The following is a 24,548-nucleotide window of genomic DNA, read 5'->3' on the forward strand; positions in this document are numbered from 1 at the left end:
TTGCTCATGTTTCTATCACTGTATAAAAGAAGCAGAAGGAGTCCTTTCTTATCAGTAAGGGCTTATTACTGATGTGTTCAACCAGAGTAAGGAAAAAGTGTCACTGATGTGTCATTTATATTTATATGCATGTGTTTTCTTGTTCAAAAATGTAGTTTGTGCCAGTTCTGTAGTTGAAAAAAGATGAAAAAGAGCAGATAAACTGAAACAAAACTTTCTGCGACTGCTTTAAAGGGTTAAAACCCATTCACAGTATAAAGGTATATGCAGGGTAACTCCCAAAGAAAATTTCTCTCAGATATACCACTTTTTTACTATAAATATAATCGATGTGAAGTCTCAATGGTTGTTTTATATAATGCATAAAATGGCTATATTAACCACTCTAGGCATCATAACCCCTGGGTCCTATCACTACTCTGTAAAGAAATCCTAGACTGCAAGTTTCTCGACAAGGCACCACTTCCCATCAAACCACTACAAAGAACTTATGATTTGATTTTCATGTCAACCAATGAACTGTGCAGAAATTCTGAAAAATCTGTGGAATTCTCCCCTGACAGTATAACTGCTCCACTGCTGTGAGTGTGTGTGGGACAGCAGTGACTAACAGAGATGTATGTGATATAGGCTGCTAGAAACAGGATATAGCCCAGACACTATTTAGCCTTGAGCAAATTTGCCTTGCTCTCTACAGGGCTGCACAATATATAGTTTGTTAACCGTTATCACCGTTAGTCCTTTGTACTCTTGCCAACAGTGCTTTTACTGTGTGCTGTGATCATCATGACCAATGACTGCTCTGGATGAGTGTTTTAATGAATAAAGCTATTCATATAATGCAACAAAGGGAAATGACTTTGGTCAAAATAATGCAGACCGACCTTTAATCATGTTTCAATGATGTGTTTTTAATATAATGCAAGGCATTTTGTTATTGCAATATGTGCCACTCTCAGGCTCTCTCTCTCTTTCTCATTCCCTTTTTAAGAAATATACGTAGAAATCAGATAAGATTGTAATTGGCAGCTTTTTGCTGTAAACGTGAGAACAGTAATCAGATAATTCATTATTTAGATTTGTGTGCTGCAGATTTTTATGATGCAAATTACGTGAGGCAGGTAAGTGCACTGTATTTGAATGCAGCTGTTACAAGTATATCAACAATGTTACAGCATAACTGTGCATGATTCACTGTGCTAAACAACAAGTTGCCACTTACTTTCAATGTAGAGCTTTACTGGATTCATGTAACTGGCAACTGATTTTTTGTTTCTGAATTTAAATTCAAGGGAAAATGATGTTTACATTGCAATTTTGGCTAATACGATGTACTAAAATGTGTGATTCATTCTTAATGAATGCTTAATTCTGCCCACACAGTGTCAACTTCAGATAAAAAAAAGCTACTAAATATTAGTATTTAGTAGTCATCTTCTTCGTCTGTGAAGAAATCAGTGGGAAAACCTTCAGGGCCTTCTAGGCCTTTAGAAGGCCTAATGATTTCTGTCATGAGTGGCTTTTATTTAATCTTCATTTAACAGAATCATCATGCTTACTTTTAAACTAGTTTCACAGTTTGGGTTGGAAAGAAACTGGTTAAATAAACACCCATTAGAAAATGATCCAATCAGGATCGTTTTCTCTGTGGTATCTATGTAGATACAGCCAAGGTAGCTCTCCCATTCGTTAGGACTTCAGGAGCTGAACTGAAGGCCATAAATGTCAGATTATCCTCGAACATAATTATGAACAGACAAAGGAATCAACCAATCACATTCTGATTTCCAATGGGTGGAACCAACTTTGTGAAGAAAAAAGGCCACTCAAAGCCTTATAAAAGTTTTAGCTACGTCACTGACTGTGAGTATAAGTGGTAGCCTGAACCAGTCCAAATAGAAAACAGCAGCAGCTCAATACATACAAGAACTCTTTAAGTTTAAGTGATACTGTTTTGATCCCACAACCGGGGAAATTCCATCTCCGCATTTAACCCATCCATGCAAGTGAAACACCACACACACACACTAGGGGGCAGTGAGCACACTTGCCCGGAGCGGTGGGCAGCCCTATCCACGGCGCCCGGGCAGCAATTGGGGGTTAGGTGTCTTGCTCAAGGACACCTCAGTCATGGACTCTCGGCGCTGGGGATTGACTGGGGATTTACTAAGTCACTGTAAAACTGCCACAAGTCAAAATACACATGTTAATGTCTTTTACAAGCTTCAAATGAAACATGGACCGTCATTTACAAACTTAAAATGTCTGTGTTTTATCTAAAATATTGCTTATAAATAAAAAATTACTGTTAGCTTAGCACTAACATAATCCCATAGCGGTGTAAGGGGATATTAGCATTATGGCAGATGTGTTTTTCCCTTGTTTTTGGATTGGGTTTTGATATTTATGACCTGAACTGAAGGCAAATAGTCACAGAAAGAAACTGGAATCAGTCACGAAAAAGTCATGACTTGTGCACTTCTAATAAATACGTTGTTGGAACAAATCTTTTATCTCTATTTCTCATTTTTCACATCATGAGGAAAAAAAAAAAATCAGATTGTTTACATTGTCTTAAAATGTCATGATGAACAGACGAATTGCAAGTTACCATTTCGGAGATGTGATTTGTCAACGATGATGGGTCTCTTTCAGAGAAGGAGTGAATTGAAATGGCATTGTGGAAGAGTGGATAAATGGAAGGAACACGAGAGAAAAGATAACCAGGCTGCAAAAAGGGAAAAAAGAAAAGGGAAGAAATAAACAAAGAACACAGACATTCACAGTCTCTCTCTCTCCCTCTCTCTCTCACTCACTCACTCACTCACACACACACAACAGAGAGGAGACATCTTTGTGTCTTCTCATACAACAGAGACATTGTAGGAAAAGAAGCAGAGGTGGAGTCTAGAGAGGAAGTGTTGAGATTCATACAGACACACAGAGCAGGAATCTAAGACAGTGATGACAAAGTCCATGTTCAGAAAACCATCCAAGCCTGTGGACAGTGAGAAAATACAGTGCAGGAAGGACTGAGTCAACAAGCTAAAGTGAGTGTGTGTGTATGTATGCGTGTGTTTAGGCTTGTTATCATACACTGTCAGGACAAAAATGTCAGAAAACCAAAGAAAAACATGGCTAACAGGACCGGCACAAAGGTCCTGACCTGAAGTTCTTTTGTTTTATTGTTTAAAACTGAATGTGTAAAATATTTTACTGCGGTTAACATTATTAAGAAGTTTGGGATAAAACTTATTAACTATTATTAAATATTGATACTCTATATAATATACATTATAAAATACTATATAAATACACAATAAATACTACACCTACATACTTAAATATATGACATATATATGGGACATAATATTACATATATGGTTGTATGCAAAAGTTAATGGACACTTACTTTACAACTGATCAACTTAAAAGATGAAAGACAAAGTACTTTTGTCATGTTCAAAAGTCTAGACAGCCTTCTAAGTCAGTAATTAGTAACACCCCCATTAGTAACACCACCCAGCAGATATCACTGCTTGCAAGTGCTTTCTGTAGCCAGCTTGGTTCATTCTTTCTATTCTTGTTTTCGACATTTTCACTCACACTGCCTTGCAGAAGTCTAGTTATTTTCTAATTATCTTCAGTGATGTTCTAGTCAGGGAACATTGAGGGCCATTCTACATTCTTGACTGACTGCGTCACATCTGCCTGCAGAATTTGGTGACATTTAATAGAACAGCATCAATTCTCCCGCCTACTTGTGCCATGTCTCCTATGCAAATAGCTGTCGCACAACCACCTAGTATAATAGAACTAGTCGCATGTATAACAGATGACAATGTGTTCTTTTCTCCAATCACCTTTGGTGCCTGTGGCCAAAGTCTTCGGTTTTTACTCCGTCCGTCACAGCACTTGTTTTCAAGATGCCTCTGGCTTATCTAGAAGTTGCTTTGCATAGATTAGATGTTGACTTTTGTTATGAGCTTGCAGGTAAAACTGTCTTCTGAAGACTTTTCCATGTTGACTCATCGTATTGGTGCATCACCGCTCCCGTGTTACCTAAACCTTCCTGTAAGTTCTCTGTTGTCTTATGACGGTTCTATTGGAGTTTTCTTGGGCTTCCAGGTGTTGCCTTGTCTTCCATATTTCTCTTTTGCTGCCACTTCCTTATGGAATTTTGGAAAGTGGTGCCCAAACATTTGCATACAATTGTGTATATTTACATTTATATAATAATTATGGGACACATTATCATCACAGAAAGATACATATGGTATATGTAATTCATATGTTCATACGTGTATTAACCAGAGAAATGCGGTGACATATGTATGACACTGTGTCCTGACAATGTATAAAAGCAGTGTGTGTGTGTGTGTGTGTGTGTGTGTGTGTGTGTGTGTGTGTGTGTGTGTGTGTGTGTGTGATTTACATTTGCATTTACGGCATTTGGCTGACGCTCTTATCCAGAGCGACTTACAATTTGATCATTTTACACAGGTAGGCCAAGGTGGTGTTAGGAGTCTTGCCCAAGGACCCTTATTGGTATAGTGTAGGGTGCTTGTCCTGGTTGGGGTTTTAACCCCAGTCTACAGCGTAGAAAGCAAAGGTGTTAACCACTACACTAACCAACCATCTGTTATTATTGTAGAGCTGTGACACAATGCACCTACCCAATAGGTCATTCTGTGGCATCCACTCCACTAGTTTAGTGTTGTTGCCAAGATTACTGGGGGGAACTCCAGAAAACCTGTAGAGAAAACAGATTGGACATCCATGGTGATGTGATCTTATAATCTTTCATCAATCAGCAGAAATGAGTTTGATACGTTCTACAGTGTTTACACTTTTTCTATTAGACAACCTTGACACTAGGTGACCATAATGCTCCCCACACTGTATATATGGCTCATCACCACAAGTGAAGAAATGTGCATGAAGAAAGAAACATACAGAAAGAGAACAAGAGCGAGAAAGATACTAGCAAGGGCAGGCAATCGGTCAGCATGCATACATTTACATCACTACAAAGCTCTCATTGAGCACGGCTCAAGGCAAAGAAACAATTCACCCACTTCAAAAATTGTCCCCCTGGCTAAAAACGGAAAGATTCATTCAGTGCAGCTGCTACACACACACACACACACACGCCAAATGCCGAGGTCACACAACTCTTCATGGCAAACTGTAGCCTCAAAACGCTTACAAATAAACAGACCCAAAGCACGTTACTAAAATTTAAAGTGGCCGTTCTGGAAATGTACTAAAATAAATTAATATCCATCCATACATCCATCCATTTTCTAAGCCGGTTCTCCGTCAGGGTCACAGGAATAAATTAATATGATCAAAGAAAATATTTCCTCATAATTTTAAAGACTAAATACAACACTGGCGTCTCTCTGATTCTGTGTTGAGCTGCTAGTAAGCAATGATGAGTGAAAGGGGAACGGATGAACATAATCTGCTGCAAAAACTTCTCACACCTCTACACAAAGAAAGCTGTGCCAAGATAAAACAGACAGCACCAAAAACATGAAACACTTGACTTTCTCATCTATGCTTCCATTTTTGTAAATCATATTTCCCCCCACACACACGTTCTGTAGAACAAGCACATCCACACGTGTTGTTTTAGTTTTACTTCTGTTTACTCTTTTCCCTCATTACTACAAGAGTGGATAAGCACAGCCTGGAGATCATCAGCATGGAGTGCTTGCAGACTCTTGGTTTGGGGAACACCAGCCTTACGTATCCCCAATCTTAACTGTATTATAGATAAACGAAATGCCGTCCATTTTCACTTGACCAAATGTGGTTAAGATCTCTGACCACCTCCAAATGTGGCTTAGGTGATCTGATCGTAATATGCATCTTGGGGGGTGTTTACACTTGGGTTTTCATGCAGTGTAATAGAAGTGTAATTCAAACAAGATCTGATCACAGTCAGAAATGCATGTTAAGGCAAGGTGTAAACTTCTATCTATAAAAATTGACGTCCGACAATTATTAACAGGACGGCTAAGTACATATTTCATTCAATCATAAAATTACAAACAGTGTCAAAAGTTAACAGGTTAATCATGATCAATTATTAACGTCATATCTTTTTCAATGGATTTTCTTAGTTTGGTCCTTCTGTAAACCTTCTGTAATTCCAACCTGTAGCACAGCTGAGCTGTTGTTGTGACTTCATGACTGTAGCTCTGTGGTTTTTAATGGCAAGTTCCACTGATGGCTTTCTTGATGAAAGCTATTTCCAGTAAGCGCTGTGCCGTGAACTGAAACAAGTATCATTTACAAGCACACTGCTGAAGCCTGCAATAATCACTAACATCAGTAACGTTAGCACTTTAGCAGACTACACTAGACAGTGTTCATGGGAGAAGTATGTTTTAACCAACAACCCACAAATAAACAAATACAGGAACTATCTAGTTCCCTCTCAAAACAACATACGAGAGCAAGAGGACTACAATTGAGGTGAAGTTGAAACGTCCAGATACTGTAGCTCTCACTGGAAACGGTGTTCACTCTAAGGAATTTAAAGATTTATTATATCCATATAATGTTTCTGAATAACTGAAGGTAATAAATACTTCCTGCTGAAGATTATTTTGTTCACTCATATAGCTTTTAAAAAAATTGCTGATTTTTACATGGAAAAAGTCTTTCATTGGGAGCAGCTTGGAGTGAAGAAGGTTAATGTGATTAATCATGAATGACCACATAAAAATGTGATTGATTAAATAAATACATTATTTCAATTGTTTAAAAGCTCTGTGTGTCATAATTCCACAAGTATATCTGTTCTATGAGAATGACATGTTAAACCACTGTTTTTACTGTTTGCACCTATGTGTGTGTGTGTGTGTGTGTGTGTGTGTGTGTGTGTGTGTGTTCTCTCTGAGAAATTCCGAGAAGTCAGTCCTAGCATGAAATGAAGAATACACACGCGAGTGTACAGACGTAGCGCACATTGTGTGGCCGGTGCATAACCTAATGACAAACATTCTACAGTTACCAAGAGACTGGTCTTTAGTTACTGGGTGGGGAGGGTTCATCAGCGTTATTGTGTTAAAGTCATTACCTCATGTTAAAATTCTGATATTCCGGCTACTTCACATTCAAACATGGAATCACTTGACTTAGAATCTTGGAATCACTTGACATAGTAAATCACTGCTGGAACAAAACCAGCTAAAAAAACTAGTAACTTTACAGGACAGGGAAAAAAAAAAACAAACATTATCTTGTAATGGAAGTCAATGTAAATATATTTCTTTCTGGACCATTTCTACTGATCCATTCATGAAAATGCAAAACGATTCAAAGCGTTACCGGAGCTTTCAAATTATGCGGTAAAAAGTACAACAACAAAAATGAACATAAGGTTTTTGTGTGACAGCAACAATATATGTTAATAACAAATAGAGGTTATAGATAAGCATTATAAACTTGGTGCCAAATGAATTTTTAGATGTTTTTATTCAATATTTAAATTCGTATATTATAAATAATATGTTATTATTCATGTACAATAAAGGCTGAGATTTGACCACTACTTTTAAAATACTAAGCATTCTGGTTATTAGTTATATCATCTTCTTCTTCTTCTTTCGGTTGCTCCCTTTAGGGGATCGCCACAGCGGATCATCTGCCTCCATCTTGCCCTATCCACTGCCTCCTCTACTTTCACACCAAGGTTATTAGTTATATTATACATTTACATATAAAACTACAGCTCTGTTCATCATTCTGGACACACTACAATGTTTTTCATTACAGCTTGCTGCTAATTCTTTCAGCCCAATGAAGCTGGACAGGACTCCATTATTAGAATCATTTTATTTATTCATCATGAACCAAACTGGTTTATATAATTGAAAACAGACAGAGCATTGAAAACTTAAAAGGTGACTATATAGTTTTGATCGTATGTCCAATACAGCGAATGTCAAAGGCCACCCTTCATTTTTTAATTTCTAGTCAAAAAGGCCATTTTCAGCATTAGGGTTAGGCATTCACTGTCTCCACTCTTTGCCTTAATTACAGTGTCCATTGTTTTAGGAAGACCTGCATTCAGTTTTTCAAAGAAATCCACAGGGATGTTTTTCCACACTTCTAAAGTTCAGTCTTAGAGGTTTGTTGCATTTGATTTGGAATGCGTGGAGCCTGATTTTCCCTTTTCTCTCAATGATTAAAGATGTTTACCTGATGGGGACAGTTTTGGTGGTTTAGCAGAGTTGTTTGAGTGCTATTTTCTCCATACCTTTTAAAAATACTTTGAACTCTAGTTTTGGAAACTCTGCACAGGAACACCTTCTGAAAAATCAAGCTTATGTTGACTGCAATTCCAATAAATGCATGGTCCCCCGACTTCTGCACAGTGCTGTATGTGTTTATGAGTAGCAAAAATGTCTCTAGATTTATGTATCTACCTATGTGTGTGTGTGTGCGTGTAAATGCAGCTATTCTGGTGAGGACACTGGGGACTGGCGCCTGTTGTGTGCAAGTCCCTGAGGGCACCTAAGCACAGTGCCCTCATTAGGAAAGACACGACAAATGTGCACAAACAACAACAACAACACCACACTGAGGCCCGCATGACGGCTCAAGCCATCACTGGTGGTAAGCTTTTTCACCGGGAGAGAAGGGACAGCGGGGACCCTCTCTGCCCCATCACTACGCAACAGAACACGTAACCGTGGTCTCAAGGCAGAATCAAGTCAGGTTTATGTCCTGTGTGGCTAGTCTTCTGAAAAGATGAGACATCATAGGATGTCTCATGACAGGAGAGAGCCCCATCGCCCAGGGAACTGGAAGAGAAAGGGGGAACAATAAAAGCCAAACAAAACATTTCGATAAGATTTCAACATTTCAAGATATTTCGAGCATGTTTTCTTGGTGATCCTGCAATAACTTAAGGGAATGGTTCACTATGAGCTTATATGAGGGAAATATAATAAAAGTCTCAACTATTATTCAGATGGGAGTAGTTGTACAGAGTGAGGTAGTTCAGCTGCTCATACATAGAAAACATGTCCAAAGATTTAATTTACTGCAATTTCTTTTACCTTAACCATCTACCCAGAAGTCTTATGTTAATGCAATGCATCATTACCATTAGACTGGTTATTTACAGTCACCAGTCAATATCTGACACTTTATCAACCAATGCTAATCCAATATTAGTATGTTCATAGATGAAATGATCCACACTACAGACAGTTAGTCTGCTTGCTGCCTTCTGAAGTTGTCCTTTTGGTACCTGTACAACAGTGTGCAATAATGAAACAAAGAACAGAATCTGAATCAGGCTCAGAATAGCTGATACCCAATCCATTAAAACATGCCTGGATCAGCTCTGACCCCGAATCCCTGGTTTGGATCTGGATACCCAATCCTGGACTAAAGATTACCATGAAGAGAAAAATGCACCAGCAAGACCTGAGGACTCACCATAAGATGTAAATGACCAGTAAGCCTCAAGACAAGGTGGACCAATCCACAGTACAGAAGAAACCTGGTGAGTTCTGGGACAATGTCTCAGACAGCTGAGATGAAAAGTAACAAGTAAAATGTACAAGAGTAGTGAAAAGGAGAAAAACAAAACCCATACCACCTCACTACCAAACCTGGATCATGTGGCTGAGTGTGACAGCAGTGGAATTAATTCTAAAAGATTTAGATGCATCTTAATTTCTCACATGCAACCAAACGTCAAGGTCAATGATCCAAAAAATACTGTTAGGGCAACTGTAGCATTGTGTAATGTTCTTCACTGAATATATCCATAATCCATACAGTGCCCCTCTGCACTTACTGAAGACAAGACTGACAACATGTCAAAATGCCAGGAAAACATCCAGGAACTGAAAAAGTGATTCTTTTCAAGAGCATCACCATGTTAGATATCCAGCATCTACAGGGCACATGCTTGACGAATAAATGCAAACATGACAAATACCAATAGAACTTCAACCTCACAGCTCCATTTCAAATCCAACATGTTCCACTACAGAGCCAAAACAGGGCAAAAGTAACTGCTGGTCCTGTCCAACTACCTACTAACACGTAACCTCCACCAGAACTCTTCCCTACTTAAAACAGCTTACTTTTCCCACATATGACTAATTTCTCAAGTTAAAGACAGTGCGACATTGTCCAGTGCAAACCTTAGTTACACCTGTAATGCAACAAAACCATATCATAAATCTAATGGATCAGTGTGTCCAAATGTAAAAATGAACTCTATGTCTGCTATAAACTTTTGCAGGAGCTCATCGTAGTGAGCTTCTGTGCAAAGTCCAGTACTAAAACTGCCACTGTATTATAATGTTACTGTATTATTGAAAATTCATACACTCAAGGTACGACACGGTCACTGGGGCAGTGCCCTCAGGGGTACATCTCAGTACCTTTAGTCAGGGAACATAACTGTACCATAATCCACTGAAATTATATTTTCTAAGTTGTACCAACTCCACACACCATCTCCACAGTCTCATCTCCAGGCTTTTCATTCAATGGTTCTGTTTTAAAACATTAGTTTATAAAAAGATAGAAATATCTACTTTAATATCTAATATCTAATTTACTTTTAATGTTCAGCTCCATTATGGCCTATGCATTCATTATGATATGCGGGCTAGTCAGTGAAATGAAATGAAATGATGGTGGAAATCACTTCATATGAAGACGGCTTTAAGGTTTGACAAAGCACTCACAAGTTTGACCACTTCATTCTTAACAACCAGACAAAAAGATTGCTGGCTAAAAACAGCTAACAGGCTAACCTGCTTCTCCATGAATATTCATATATTATAAATAGCTTTGAATTAAAGTATTTACTGAAGGATTCACTGTAAAACTGCAATAGTAATAATGAAGAATATGTTACTGAAATGTCTTACATGCTCACAGTAGATCTGCCATTAATAGTGTTAAATCCAGTGTGGGAAAATAAATGTATTTTGCTTTAAAGTACTTTAATCTTTTAAATTCCTCGAAACCACCGGTGGTTCCAAAAGGCACTTCATCACATTCTTCATAACTTTCATATTTCATAAACCACATTTAAAAGGTGGGTGTCGTATGAAAGGTGTAACTGTCTTCTTTCCAGACAAATAAATGGGTAATGTAATTTTTAAACTTTATAATAAAAGAAGCTGAATATTTTTTTTTTACTGGAAGTCCAACCATTTTTCACAAATCTGGGTTATAAACTATAAACAGATGGGGTCTCTTCAGTGATCTGCTCTGTAAAAATTATTTTTATAAAATAATACAAATCTAAGATTTTTGGCTTTCAACAATAAATTGTAAGCACATAGCAATATGTGTGTTATCATAAAACACAATTCCTGTTAATCTGAGGGGACCTTTTACAAAAAAAAAATAAAATAAATAAAATAAAAATGTACATTTATTTCATGCAGGTACTGAATAATCTGCCTTATGATATGATATAAATTATGATGGAAAAAACAAAATACACCCATGGGCATAAGAGATTAATCTGATATATTCATTATAATATGACAAAAAAACAAAAATTGCAAGAAATGACTACAATATACAATGATGGGCAAATTAAACTCTACGGTTGCTTGGAAAAAAAAAAATCATACGTTAAACATACCACTTATTTTGGTGGAAGCATTGTTTATTTTTATTAAATTTACTGAAAAAGTATAATAAAAAGCACACATTGTCATTTTGTAAAAGCAATAAGCCAATCTTTACCCACAATAAAATTACTGTAATGCACAGCCTCTTTACATTTACAGGTATGCAGCACCACCCTGCATGTTCATAGCCCAGATGGGGAGAGCCAAAGCACTGCAGAGTTTAATATATGTAATGCACATAGTGTATGTAAAGATATTCATCATTCTGATATAGTTATTTTTTTGCTAACAACAATAATAATAATAGTAACGAAACAACAGCAATAGGCGTACCTCCAGATGGCTCTCTGAGGTAGTCGGCTCAAGGCTCCAGCCAGCTTGTGTGCAATATCTTCGGAGAGATACTTCACTCCTGCACCGAATGACACCACCACAAACCCATGCTCATCCGTATCCTTCACCCAGGCCTCAAATTCCTGCACACAAAGCCAAAGATCAGTAAAATGTATTGAAAATCACAGTGCTAAAAGCACAACAGAATCAGTTTTTATAAGGGTGTTTATGGATAGGTCTTAAAATCTGATTGGCCACATTCAAACTCACACATACATACAGTACTGTGCAAATGTATTTCTGAGGACATTAGATATCAAATGGTCCACATGCATGAGGAAACGTCAAAGGAAAATAAGTGGAAAAATATATAAAAATGTACAGAGCAAATGACTCCCAACAACAGTGCAAGACCTGGCAGACCACCAAAACTAACCCCATCAGATAAAGCTTTTATCTTTGAGAGGAGAAAATCAAGTTCCCCCCTTGATTTAGATCTGAAAAAAATCCACAGGTGTTTCTGTCAATCTCTCCACTGTGAGAAGACAACTCTAGACAACTATGAGTCTGAAAGGATGTGTAGCTACCAGGAAGACATTACTGAGAAAAGGAAATAGACAAAAACAAAGAACATCTGCAAACCAAACAAAAAAGCTGCTGGTTTTCCCAGAACTATGGACTGACAACCCAGAGTCCAGACCTCAACTGAAAGCAAGTCTGCTGAAAAGAACAGAATCTGTAATAAAGCATAATATTGATATTAAAGTTAAGTTGTTGATGCTTCTACTTTTTCTGCTTTTTTCATGATGCTGCAAAATGAAAGACACTTGTACCTAATGGCCATTTTAAATGGAATGAATAAATGAAGGGTGGCCTCTGACTTTTACACAGTACTGCTCACACATGAGGACACAAATCAACTGAATTCTGTGTTAATGTGTCTATTTAAACCATCATAAGAAGAAACCTACAAACATGGTTGAGCAGTAACATCAATGAAAATGTCCAAATTAACACACTCAGTCATCCTCATCTTTAAGGGGAATTCCACCCATCTTAATACATCTTAAAGCTGATAATCCATTTCTGTATAATTAAACGGTTGAGACGTACACAAAGCCATTCCGAGTGGTTTGATGTGAAATACGAACATTCTAGAGATGTTTACCAAGTCAGAATTGTTTACAGTGAATCAGACATCCAAAGCATTTAACGCATTTAAAAGCTCTCACATAAAATGGTTACTAGTGCACTGTCTGACGTCTGTTTCATGACAGTTTTGAGATCAATTTTAGGCAAAAATGTAGTTTCAAATTCATTCACGGAGGAGAGGTTCATACAGGAGAAAAAATACTTTTCTTTTCAGATTTAGCTCCACTTTTTCTTTTCCAACAGTACATATAAAGCTCAGAGATGTGTGTAGGTTCACTGGTCATTCTGGATAGAAAATAAAATGTCGACACTTGTGTAGAAACTGAAACCTCACTGCAAAACTGAAAGAACTGCCCTTTAAGACATTATTCCATAAACATCACAATGTGTTATCAGCATGTTGTTGGGCATCCATAGCCTTTAATGAACAACTCTATTGGGCAAAATGATTGTTTTATTAGATCATACCATTTGTCATGGTTTTATAAAATCAATAAATCATGAGTGGACATGTGTTACAGTGATTTTACACCAATTAAGAGGCCTTAAACACTGTGGTAATCATAGTAAAATCATTGTAACACAATTTCTCATGTCTAATTGCTATAATTTACTTATAATTTACTCATTTATTGGACAAAATCTAATTTCAGCAATTTAAAAAAAAGCAACCAAAATGGCTTGTTTGATATTATTACTACAAATAATACAATATATAATAATCTTCTTCTTCTTTCGGCTGCTCCCTTTAGGGGTCACCACAGCGGATCATCTGCCTCCATCTTGCCCTATCCACTGCCTCCTCTACTTTCACACCAACCATCTCCATGTCCATGTCACTACATCCATAAACCTTCTCTGAGGTCTACCTCTTCTCCTTCTACCCGGCAGCTCCATCTCCAACATTCTTTGCCCAATATATCCACTATTCCTCCTCAACACATGTCCAAACCATCTCAACCTGGCCTCTCTGGCTTTATCTCCAAACTGCTCCACCTTCACCGTCCCTCTGATCTGCTCATTTCTAATCTTGTCCAGCCTTGTCACTCCCAACGAAAATCTCAGCATCTTCATCTCCGCCACCTCCAGCTCAGCCTCCTGTCTTTTAGACATTAATATAATATGAGACTAATATTACTGTCCAAAGAATTCAAAATTTTAAGGCAGCCATGTTACAGGTTTTTAAGCTAAAACAATAAATCTTTTCCCTGGTTAGGTCACTAATGCACTTCAGTGGTAGGTGGACGTTAAGCCCCGCACTGTACACTCTGCTCTTTTTGTCTGCTTCCACTTCAGCCTGTGACCTCTCTCCTCACTCTTGCGACCTCGTTTACCCTCTATGTCATGCCAGTGCTTGAGCTCCTCCTCACGTCCCACACAAAGACAAAGGAACAATGGAGAGTGGAACTGGCCTTTTGATCCAGAACAGTTCTGAAGATCTCATATGCCAGAATGACTATTAACTGCCTAACTCCAATACACAGAGCTGTTTCCTGTAGAGGATGGCCATCTTAAACACATCCTCATCACCCGTTCTAAAGTTATTTCTCCCACTACAATGAAAAAATGTTCCACGTGGCCAGATTTTTTAACGTGTGGAAACTGCAGATTTTCTTCCACGTGTTTCAGAAACAAATGGGTCAGCTAGGCAGTCATGTGCAGACATTTGAACATCCCTGATCAAACAACAGTTTAGTCGATTTTCTAAGTTAAAATAAAAAAAATAGCACATCCAGACCAGATATGCATATTTCTGCACATTTTAGAGCACAGTTAGTTTTTATTTGCTGAGGTTTGCAGAGCATTTACACAAAATGTCTCATAACTTTTGCACTGGCCACATTTTTCCTAATATGTGAGCAAACAAACTGAAATTGTGCATTAAAATATTAATTATTTTCAACCAGTGAATCAAGAAAACGTGTACATTGACCAAGGGCACCTAAACAACTGTATGCTAGCTCATTTCAAGGTCTGCTTGGCTTTTCTCAGTAGGTCTCCTGTGGGTATTTACAGTGTTTTATGCCAGCCTCCGCTGACCCTTTTCCCCTAGACTGCTAGCGTTACCATCACTTTTTCACAATGCTAGCATTGCAGAGTCATAATTTTGATACTTAGCTGTTCATTAGGACATTATTATGCTGGATAAATGCATGGGATTCTTTGTCTGGCATTGTTAAAAATGACTGAGGGTTTGTGTTAGCATAATAGTATTCACAAATGACTGACTGAGGCCCACCAGCATTAGCAATGCAACACCAAATAACTTAGCATTGTCTAAGTGTGACAGAGGTCTTGTCTAATGCTTTAGTGTTTGTACACGGCCGTTTTACATTAGAAAGTTAGCCTTTCTAGCACATTAGCATGGGTTCTGAGCACGTTAGTGCTAGCGTGTTAGCTTGCCCTGAGAATCAGTAGGGGTTTTGTGTTAGCGCTACTTCCTAGCTGTATGAGGGAGTCCAGCTGCATCAGAATGGTCTGCGCTGGCCTGGCACGGACAATCCACCCCGCACACTGGTCGCACTGTCCTCCACATACATTCTACAATGGGCACATTTACTCACACACCCCGTGTCTACACACACACACCCATCACATAATGGCCTCCATGGCACACAATGAGCTCCTTTTGGCCGATTGGTATTCCAAAACTGCAGGCCTAGGCTAAGAACCCCCACTCCTATTCTACGCACTGCTCCGTGCAATCACTCACATTGATAAGGACAGTCTTTGTAACGCCATAGAGCCCATCTGAGTAGGAACCGAAGGATTTAATACGCAACACAACGGACTGACTGATGAGTCGGATCACGCTTGAAATAATTATGGAAGTGATGTTATTATTAAATGTTACTGAAGTATATGTTCAAACTTTGAATTACTGTCAGTACACATAAGCACTACATACTGTAATGTGAAATTTTAGATAAATCTGTGTGGTTTGATGCAAATTTAATAGTCATTTGTTAACTGGATGTGGGTTGTCTGACATTTCGGGGGTGGGCCTATATCAGATGAGGTCTGGCATATTTCGTATGCCTCTCCAATCAAGGAACTGCTTCTGCGTCAGTTGACCCCCATACTGACGCACAACACCGCTCACTGACGTCCACGAATAGCATCGAAATGTTGAGAGCGGAGTCTCACCACACAGCCACACAGAAAAAGCAAACGATATGCGAAGAAAACAGCTGTTTGGCTCGTGAAAGAGGGTTTAATGACCCTGACCAAAGTCAAAGTATTTGGTCTGGATTTGTGTTGTGCTACATAATGTTTATATTCATTTATTCCTTACTAAACACTTTATATGGATAGACTCGTTAGGAATACTGACGTCAGTCTTTTTTATATTTCCTAATACATAACATCAATTCAAATGGCACTGATGTTTCAGGTTTATTGGCCTATACTTAAATATAATTCATAAATCATTAATAGATTGACTGAGCTATATGATGATTTAAAATCAGCTCATATTGAATGCCTACATATGGATACTGCAGTATTGGATCATCAAAATGATGAGATAACACGGTCAATAAGCTGTTGTTAATAATGATATTTAGACCTTACCTAGAAAGTTTATGTAGCACTATATTACAACTTTTACCTCAAATAAATTTTGTAGAACATCTGCCATAAGTATCACTTTAGAACAGCATGAAAAACATTCTTGTTGTAATTCTGATGTGTTGTCCTTCAGCAGCCTCTATGACCTTAACTGTGTTAGCAACATGTACTAAAATCTTAATCTGAAGTGTATTAGCACCACACACTAGGGTCTTAATTGTATTAGCACTCCGTGCTAGTACTTTGCGTTAGCACTCTATGCTAGAACCTTAATTGTGTCACCCAGGGTTAAGTACCTCTGTCAACCCACCCAAACCTCATTCAGGTCTTCAGGCTGCTCAGACCTGGCCAGACAGGCTTATGGAAAAGGGTGTAATACTGTGAGCTATAAAAAAGAACAACATTTCTGTGTAGCTGAATTCTGAGGTCAGCCTTTTTTTGCTACATGGCGAAGTTTTGTTCACTTTTATAGTTCACGGTAAGTCATACTGTGCACTAAAGTACATCAACAAGTCTGTGTGACCTAAATGGAGGCAGTTGAGAGATTGGGTGACTATAGACTTCACTATAGACAGAGCAACATTAGCCTTGTATCCATAGTTTAAAACTAAAGGACACCAAACATCTCTTGGATTATCAACTACGTCTGGGGTATAGTGTGTAACTTTGATTATTTTTCCTTTGATTGTATTAGCATCCCATTTCAGTTTTACCTGTGGCAGAGGGCTTGGAGGCTTGGTGAGGATACCCCCTACATAGACGACATGCGGCAGTGTGGGCCTGGGGAATTCGAGTGCCATGTCCGTGCAAAGCATCCAGAGGCGACTGCCCTGCACCAGCTCATGCATGGACACGTACGGCCGCACATCATACTTCCTCATGATGCGGTCGTATTTGGGCAGCACGAGGAACTGCACGCCAAAGCGAGACACCAGGTAGACAGCCGTGTTGGCCAACCGCTGCACGAGCGACATGCGGTCCGTGAGCAGAGAGTTGAACTCTGGCACGTAGGAGAGTGGAGCCGGTGCGCCCACCTCGGCTGGGTACCAAAGGCCAGTGCTGAAGACGGCGTACTGCACTCCCAAGATGTGGGCGATGACGAAGCCGCACATCTCATTAGGGTCGACAAGCAGCAAGTCGAAGTGCTCACGCTTTAGCAGCTCCATGACTTCAGCGCTACCCACAACACTGTCACAGTTCTGCGAGTAGTGATCCAGGATGTCAAAGAGCTCCAGGGGCGTCAGCTGCCCAGAGAAGATGTTGCGCACTTTGGACTGGAGGAAGTCGTCAGCTGAGGAGCTGTTGAAGATGCCTGGATACCGCTGCAGCCTATAGTGGGAGGACGGCGGCACCTCGCGACCTTCCGACACCAGGAATACTGTGTCGTGGCCCTCAGCATGCAGGGCAGACGCAAGGGTCTTGAAAATGTACAGATGGCTTTCAAACATGATGGGAGGGACCACAACGATTTTAGCGGACCACAGCGAACTTGGTGCAAACAGCCACAACAGCGTGGCCAGTAGGGTAGGGGCAGACTTCATGGCTGAGAGGTGGAATAAGAAACAGAGAGAGAGAAAATAAAACAAAATCATTGCAAAGCAGTCACAAATACTCAATATACACACACATCACAAATAAACAGTAACTGTGTATTAAAATGTGCAAAAATTGTGTTCTCTGTAGAGGATGTGTAAATTATTGTCACTTGCAAATGCAACAAAACATCAAGTGACCAGGAGTGTCTTAACTTTTGCATATGACTGTACCAGATATGAGAGCTCACATCAGTTGAATTCTGTTTTAACATAGCAATGTTTAAAATAATGCTGTTCATGGAACAAACTTTGATCATATTGTATGGCAACCACCAGATTTTGATTCAACTGCATAAATAATAATGTATTAAGCTGTATTTTTCATAAAACATACATTTTATACATTTCAAAAGACTTCAGAGGGTACCACAGCTTGACAAATGATGACAGTGATTTGTATGACAAATGTTATGATATGCATGGCTCCCATGTATGACACATCTGAACTCATGCACTATGCAAAGGCAAAGCTCAAAGATGAAAACTGTTCATTGTGAGAATTCACAATTCAACTGACTGTACGTATTACAGATTTACTAAACCTACAACCTTCAAAGCAAACTTTGCATTACATTGTGCTATCAGTTCCATATCTGAATCTAAAATAGCCATACTATCAGTAAGTTCTATTACAAGCTGACCAATGTTTAGCACCAGCGTGACTGAAGATTTCTATTTGTTATGTATGTACATAAATTATATTTTAAAAACTGTATTGGCTGGCCACCCAACATAATGCGAGCCAACTTAGGCCAATTTGACCTACAGAAAATTTTAATTATTATAATATTTTGATTCAATAAGGGAGAGTGGGGCCCAATATGACTTTATTTAGCTTTGCTTAACATTTTTTAAAGTAATTGAGCAGGATTTTTATATACAAGCAACATACATAATTCTGCTACAAATAAAACATTTCCAGCACCTACAATTCAAAAGTGGCAGGATTTACAACTAACCCCACATTTGGGGTAGACTGATGAGCAAGTTGTGACAGGCATTTTAAAAAAAATGGCAAAATGGAGCAAAACACAATTAATTTGTTGTTTGAACATGACAAGCTTTCCAACCTAAACACATATGTCAAAATAAATATGAAGATAAAAAGATTCCGTGTTGTTATTATGCTGATAACTGCTCTTCCTCTTTGCAGGATGTCAAACTTTCTGCATAAATCATAACTCATGAAAATATGGCCATATGCTGCTAGAAACTGAGAGATAAAAACAATTATGAACAATTTATATATATATATATATATATATATATATATATATATATATATATATATATATATATATATATATATATATATATATATATATAAATAAAAGCACATTTTTTAGTAAATCTTCCCCTTAAACATTGCTGTCCACTACTAGCAGATACAAAGTCTTTTATTAATTATCAGCATCAGTCCAGAACTCCCCCGCTGGTACATTTGTGGTTATAAGAAATGCATAACCTTCACATCTTCAGAGACTGACAACTGACAACACATGAGTGAAAACAGACAATACCTAAAAAGACCAGTTTGACTGACTCAGAGACAGATTCCTCTGATAAAGTGTATGTATAAAGTTCAGTATGTGTTTCAGGAACACACACAGACACACATATATGTATATATGTACATTTATACTACCTTCTCTAACCTTTGATACACACAAGTACTTTTCTTAGAACTAGTAATGGATGAACAGCCAAAAATCTATATCACAGTAGAATTCTATATTATGGTATATATTTATTTTTCAAATAAATCCATTTAAGTTCCAACAATCACATTAAATCTGAAATATTTTATATTATATGTCAGTAGTGCTTCCTAACAGTAATCCCGTGGGCCTGGAAAAAATGGTAATAAATTTGCTTCACGTCCGAGTTTCTATTAGGACGATTTTGGCTTCTCGTTTTCCTGCTTTTTGCTTAATTGTCTGTTCTACCTTAAATGGGGCAACGGTTATGTACTGGCACTCGTACAGGCCTAAATGTAACTGCTGCATCCTTTGAGCCAATTTCAGCTTCTCTGAATTTCTCACATCATATGCCTCCAACATGTATCTCATACTTTCTGCTGTCGTTCAGTCATTCATGCTATCAGTACCAAGTAATCCACAGCTTGCTGCACGGACAAGGCCTGGACAAGAGGAAAGCATGGTAATCTGTCTGGTGTCCATGTTAGGCTAAGGCTGAACCAAAAAAGCCAGCCGGCACAGTCATATTCAATATAGAACGGACTACACAGCTGGAGGTGATGAAGGGTATTTTGCTGCTGTGTTTTCATTTTCATTTGAAATATGACTTTAACACTAGAATTCCTAAAGAAAGGAAAAGCAGCCCCCAAACAAATACAGGCAGTGCAGAACATTTTCATTTTTAATTTACTCTAGAAAATCAAATATACAGATGATAATGATGTGAAGATATTACACTAACAACAACAATCAGTATATTATATATTTATATATTTACAGACATAGGAAGAGAAAGACAGATGTTACTAGTAGGCTTTCTGGATGCACCACAGAGCTGCTGCCTCAGTGCTTCTCTGTGAATTAACATAATAAAAGTTGACTTATGGTCCTGCTAATTGCTGGCAAGAAGGAGGGGCGATGTCCTGAGGATCCTGAAATCTCAGTCATGCTAGTGTTAACACCCCTGACCCACTCAGCTAAAACAGGCCAACGTAAGTGGATTTGTACACAGCATTATCTGTGCTTATTTGTTGTATACTGGTATAACAGTTAACTCATACCTGTTGAATTTCAACCATATACCACATGCACTGGTACACAACCCCCTACTACTTAGAATATTACATAGAATGTATCTATTACCATGTTGTCAGTGCATACTGCCTTTTATAGTCAAAACCAACTGATCCTATTTTTCAGTTTGACAAAAGTGAGGTAAAAACAAAAACACATTGCTAATGTTATGGATAATTCCTCTGATTATATAAGCCATCAACAACGTCATTCAGAGTGGTTTGAGGTGAAAAGCTCCATCCTAGAGAAACCAATCAGAAATGTTTACAGTGGGGAAGTGCTGAATACCTCTAAAAGCTTCCTCACAGAACGATATTACATGAAATGGTTGCTATTGCAATGCCTGATGCCTGAGACACTGTTTTATAATAGTTCTTCAATAATAGTTCCTTTCAGTTTTGGCTTAAAACATATTTTAAAATACATGTATGGTGTTGTATGGCAAAGTAGTACCCCAAGAAAACATTTTTCCCAGATTTAGGCCTACTTTTTTATTTTACCTTTATAAACATTACATATAAATTTTATACATACAAAAAAAAAAAAGACAGGTGCGCGTTCACTTGTTGTTCAGGGTTGTAAATTAACAGACTATATTTGCGCTGTAGACCGCCATTGCTAAGATATTTGAGTCTGTAACTATCTGTCATCAATCCACTCCGAATTACTTTGTTTACTTCATAGTGATTCAATGATGTAGAATGTTTGAAAAATCGGTAGAACTCCTATTTAAAGATAATAATACCTTACATTTCTTTTAAATCACATGAAATGAAGCAAATATACACATATATAAGAGTAAATGCCATAAGAACTTCGACATGGTGAAACTGACAGTATTAAAGTCATCTTTACATGGTTTTAGTAAGCTTTCATACAGTTTTCAGAAAAGTTTGATTTGATACACCTGATAATAGCAAATTACGTAACCATACAGAAGAAATACACTTTTTCATGTAAGAATGCATATTAATCATTCGAATGGTTTAAACTAATAGCAGTACATTTAAGTTTCTTTATTTGCACAAATGGCAGTGCTTTTTATAAAAACTCTTGTAGCTTTCCGGATGCAGATTTCTATTCCTGTGAACAGTATAACAAAAAACGTGCGAAATAATGTCAGCATATTATATTTCACCAGAGACTTTTTGTTGTTTTACTTTTTGTTGATTATATATATACTAGTCATGCTTAAAGACAGGTGCTTAATCTAAATTTTCATAAACTTCTTTTAGTACTTCCTACTGAGGAAGAAACCTCGTCTTAGCATTACGACTAGTTATCACTTCTGAACAGTCTCTTATAAAGTCCCTGAGCTCCTGCACCATCAGCTGCATCGCACTCTTTAGTCTCACACCTTAATTAGAGAGCACACACCGCTGTAGCCTCAGGGCGTCAAGGGAACCGCAAACAAGTGTTCATGTGTGCGTGCTGTACATAGAGGTGTAGTTAATGGCAGGACAGTGAAAAACAGCAGGTAGAGAGATGTTTCTCTCCAACCAACCCGACGCTAGTTTGCAGCAGTGCCGTTTACTGTTTTGCATCTCGTTCGCAGTTCATGGTTTTACATGTAAACATTCTGCAACTGCCTCATCACTGTGGCATAATACCAATTAAAGATAATCCTGTTCCCTCTCATAAGAGTCACTGGATTCCTTCTTTATACCTTTTGCCATAATAAACCCCTCTAGATTTCAACACTCAACAATCGCAGAGACAGAAGCTCAACAATGTAAAGACAACAGCATTGAAAAGGACTCAATGCTTTTCACAGCTGAGTCTTTAAAACAAATACAGCAGCAGCATCTTAAATACGGCTGTAATCTATTCTGACTGCATTTCGGAAAACCCTGAAAACAAACATAGCACAGCATTATAAATACATTTATATTCCTTTTAGACAACTCACTTTTTCCTCATTTCTGGTAAGTCCTGCCTGTCCTGGTTAGTGTGGCTCTGTCCGTCAAACTTTACCTGATTGCATTCATAAAGCTTGTGCTAACAGGCTTAAAATCTTGAAGCACGCAGATGTTTTTATATTCGTAAATGAACTATTTTCACTTGGGTTCATGTTTGAGAACTGACATTATAAACACAGACCAATGAAAAAGAAAAAAAACCTCTGGAATTCCAGAAACTTCTGGAATCCACGTTAACAATCGTCACATCAGAAAAACAGCTAATGCATTTTAAAGCAGCAGGTTTTCAGGTGTCATATGCTCAAAGAATTCTGAGCTAAGAAGGCTGCCCCTTCAGATGAGCTAATGCTAAAGCTAACACTAGAGTTATTTGTTGCGATGCTAGTTGCTGAGGAGGACTCATCATCTTTTACATGAGGTCCATCATAAAGCAAGAACAATAATGATGAAATATGTATAAGTACATTCATATATATCTTTACACAAAATATTTCAATTGCAAATGTGAGTACCATACAGTCCTGATTAATCTGATATAACATTGCACAGTAAGCCAGATGAAGTTCAGTTTTTTTGTAACTATGTCTCCCACATAGTTTAATCCAATCTCCAGAGGATGGGGACGGTGTGTATTTGAATTATATATTTACTGCCACCACCGTTCTCACTGCAGTTTAGTTTGAGGAGCTCTGTTGGAAATTTCCCTTCGCTTACTGGAGAAGGCGGTGTTTAGAGATGGTTGTGATTGGCCGAGAGATTTGTGAACTGTAAAATCATTTCAGAGAATCTTGAAAATGCTTCTGATAACATTTTAAACACATGTTTATTCTAATAAACTATTAAAATATTATTCCCTAAAACTGATTTTAGGGAATGTTAAAGACAAATATGGCAACAGCATTTTAAATATGACTACATTGTCACTGTCAGAACAAAACCTTGTATCTCCAAAAAAAATTTAAAAATTGCGGAAACTAGAGAAATGTTCAATGTTAATCAACATAACATTTTATAATACATAATTATGGGCCATTTCTATTGGTCAGTTCATTGTGAGATTTTGACACAGTATAAAGAGTAACTGGCATTTTTTAAATCACGCAAAAATTTGAAAAATGGAGATAAAATGTTTTGTTCAGAGAGTGAGATAGTCCATATGTAGAATCACTGTATTTTATACACATCTATATGTTGACAATTAATTCATTGAAAAAAAAAAAGAATTTAACAATTTAAGAATATTAAAAACAAAAACAAATGTGGACTTTTATATATAACAATATTCTATTTTTACACTTGATTTGAGAGAATCTTAAACTAAACTTGCCAAATCAAACACAAACCACTTGCCTATAAGAAGTATAGTAACTATAAGAAGCATTCTGGCTGGGTTGCTGAGGCAACAGTAACAAGTTTCATTACTGTTATGACTATTATTAGTATACTCTTATATTGCAACATTACAGGCATGAGAATGGAAAATATCATGATACAAATTTGAATTCATATCGGCAGTTATGAGTTAGGTGTTTTCTCCAAATTCATCCACCAACTGCTGAGGTAAGATTTCCT

At 37.7% G+C, this 24,548-nt stretch overlaps 1 protein-coding gene across 3 annotated transcripts in view; it reads right to left on the reverse strand.

Moving 5' to 3' along the window:
• The window catches only part of ugt8 (UDP glycosyltransferase 8), a 47,709-nt gene that overhangs the window by 10,902 nt on the left and 12,259 nt on the right, over positions 1 to 24,548 (reverse strand). For 2 of the 3 annotated variants that reach the window (XM_017717436.2, XM_037532772.1), the window contains 3 exons: positions 17,405 to 18,234; positions 11,970 to 12,112; positions 4,677 to 4,753 (listed from right to left, as the gene is read on the reverse strand). In XM_017717436.2, coding sequence (XP_017572925.1) covers positions 4,677 to 4,753; positions 11,970 to 12,112; positions 17,405 to 18,232 — 1,048 coding nt within the window. In that variant the 5' untranslated portion in view covers positions 18,233 to 18,234. Of the gene's footprint in view, positions 1 to 4,676; positions 4,754 to 11,969; positions 12,113 to 17,404; positions 18,235 to 24,548 lie in introns of those variants that run through there. The other variant, XM_037532771.1, reaches the window with a different exon arrangement.

This window comes from Pygocentrus nattereri, chromosome 22 (assembly GCF_015220715.1).
Source record: "Pygocentrus nattereri isolate fPygNat1 chromosome 22, fPygNat1.pri, whole genome shotgun sequence".
NCBI lineage: Eukaryota > Metazoa > Chordata > Actinopteri > Characiformes > Serrasalmidae > Pygocentrus > Pygocentrus nattereri.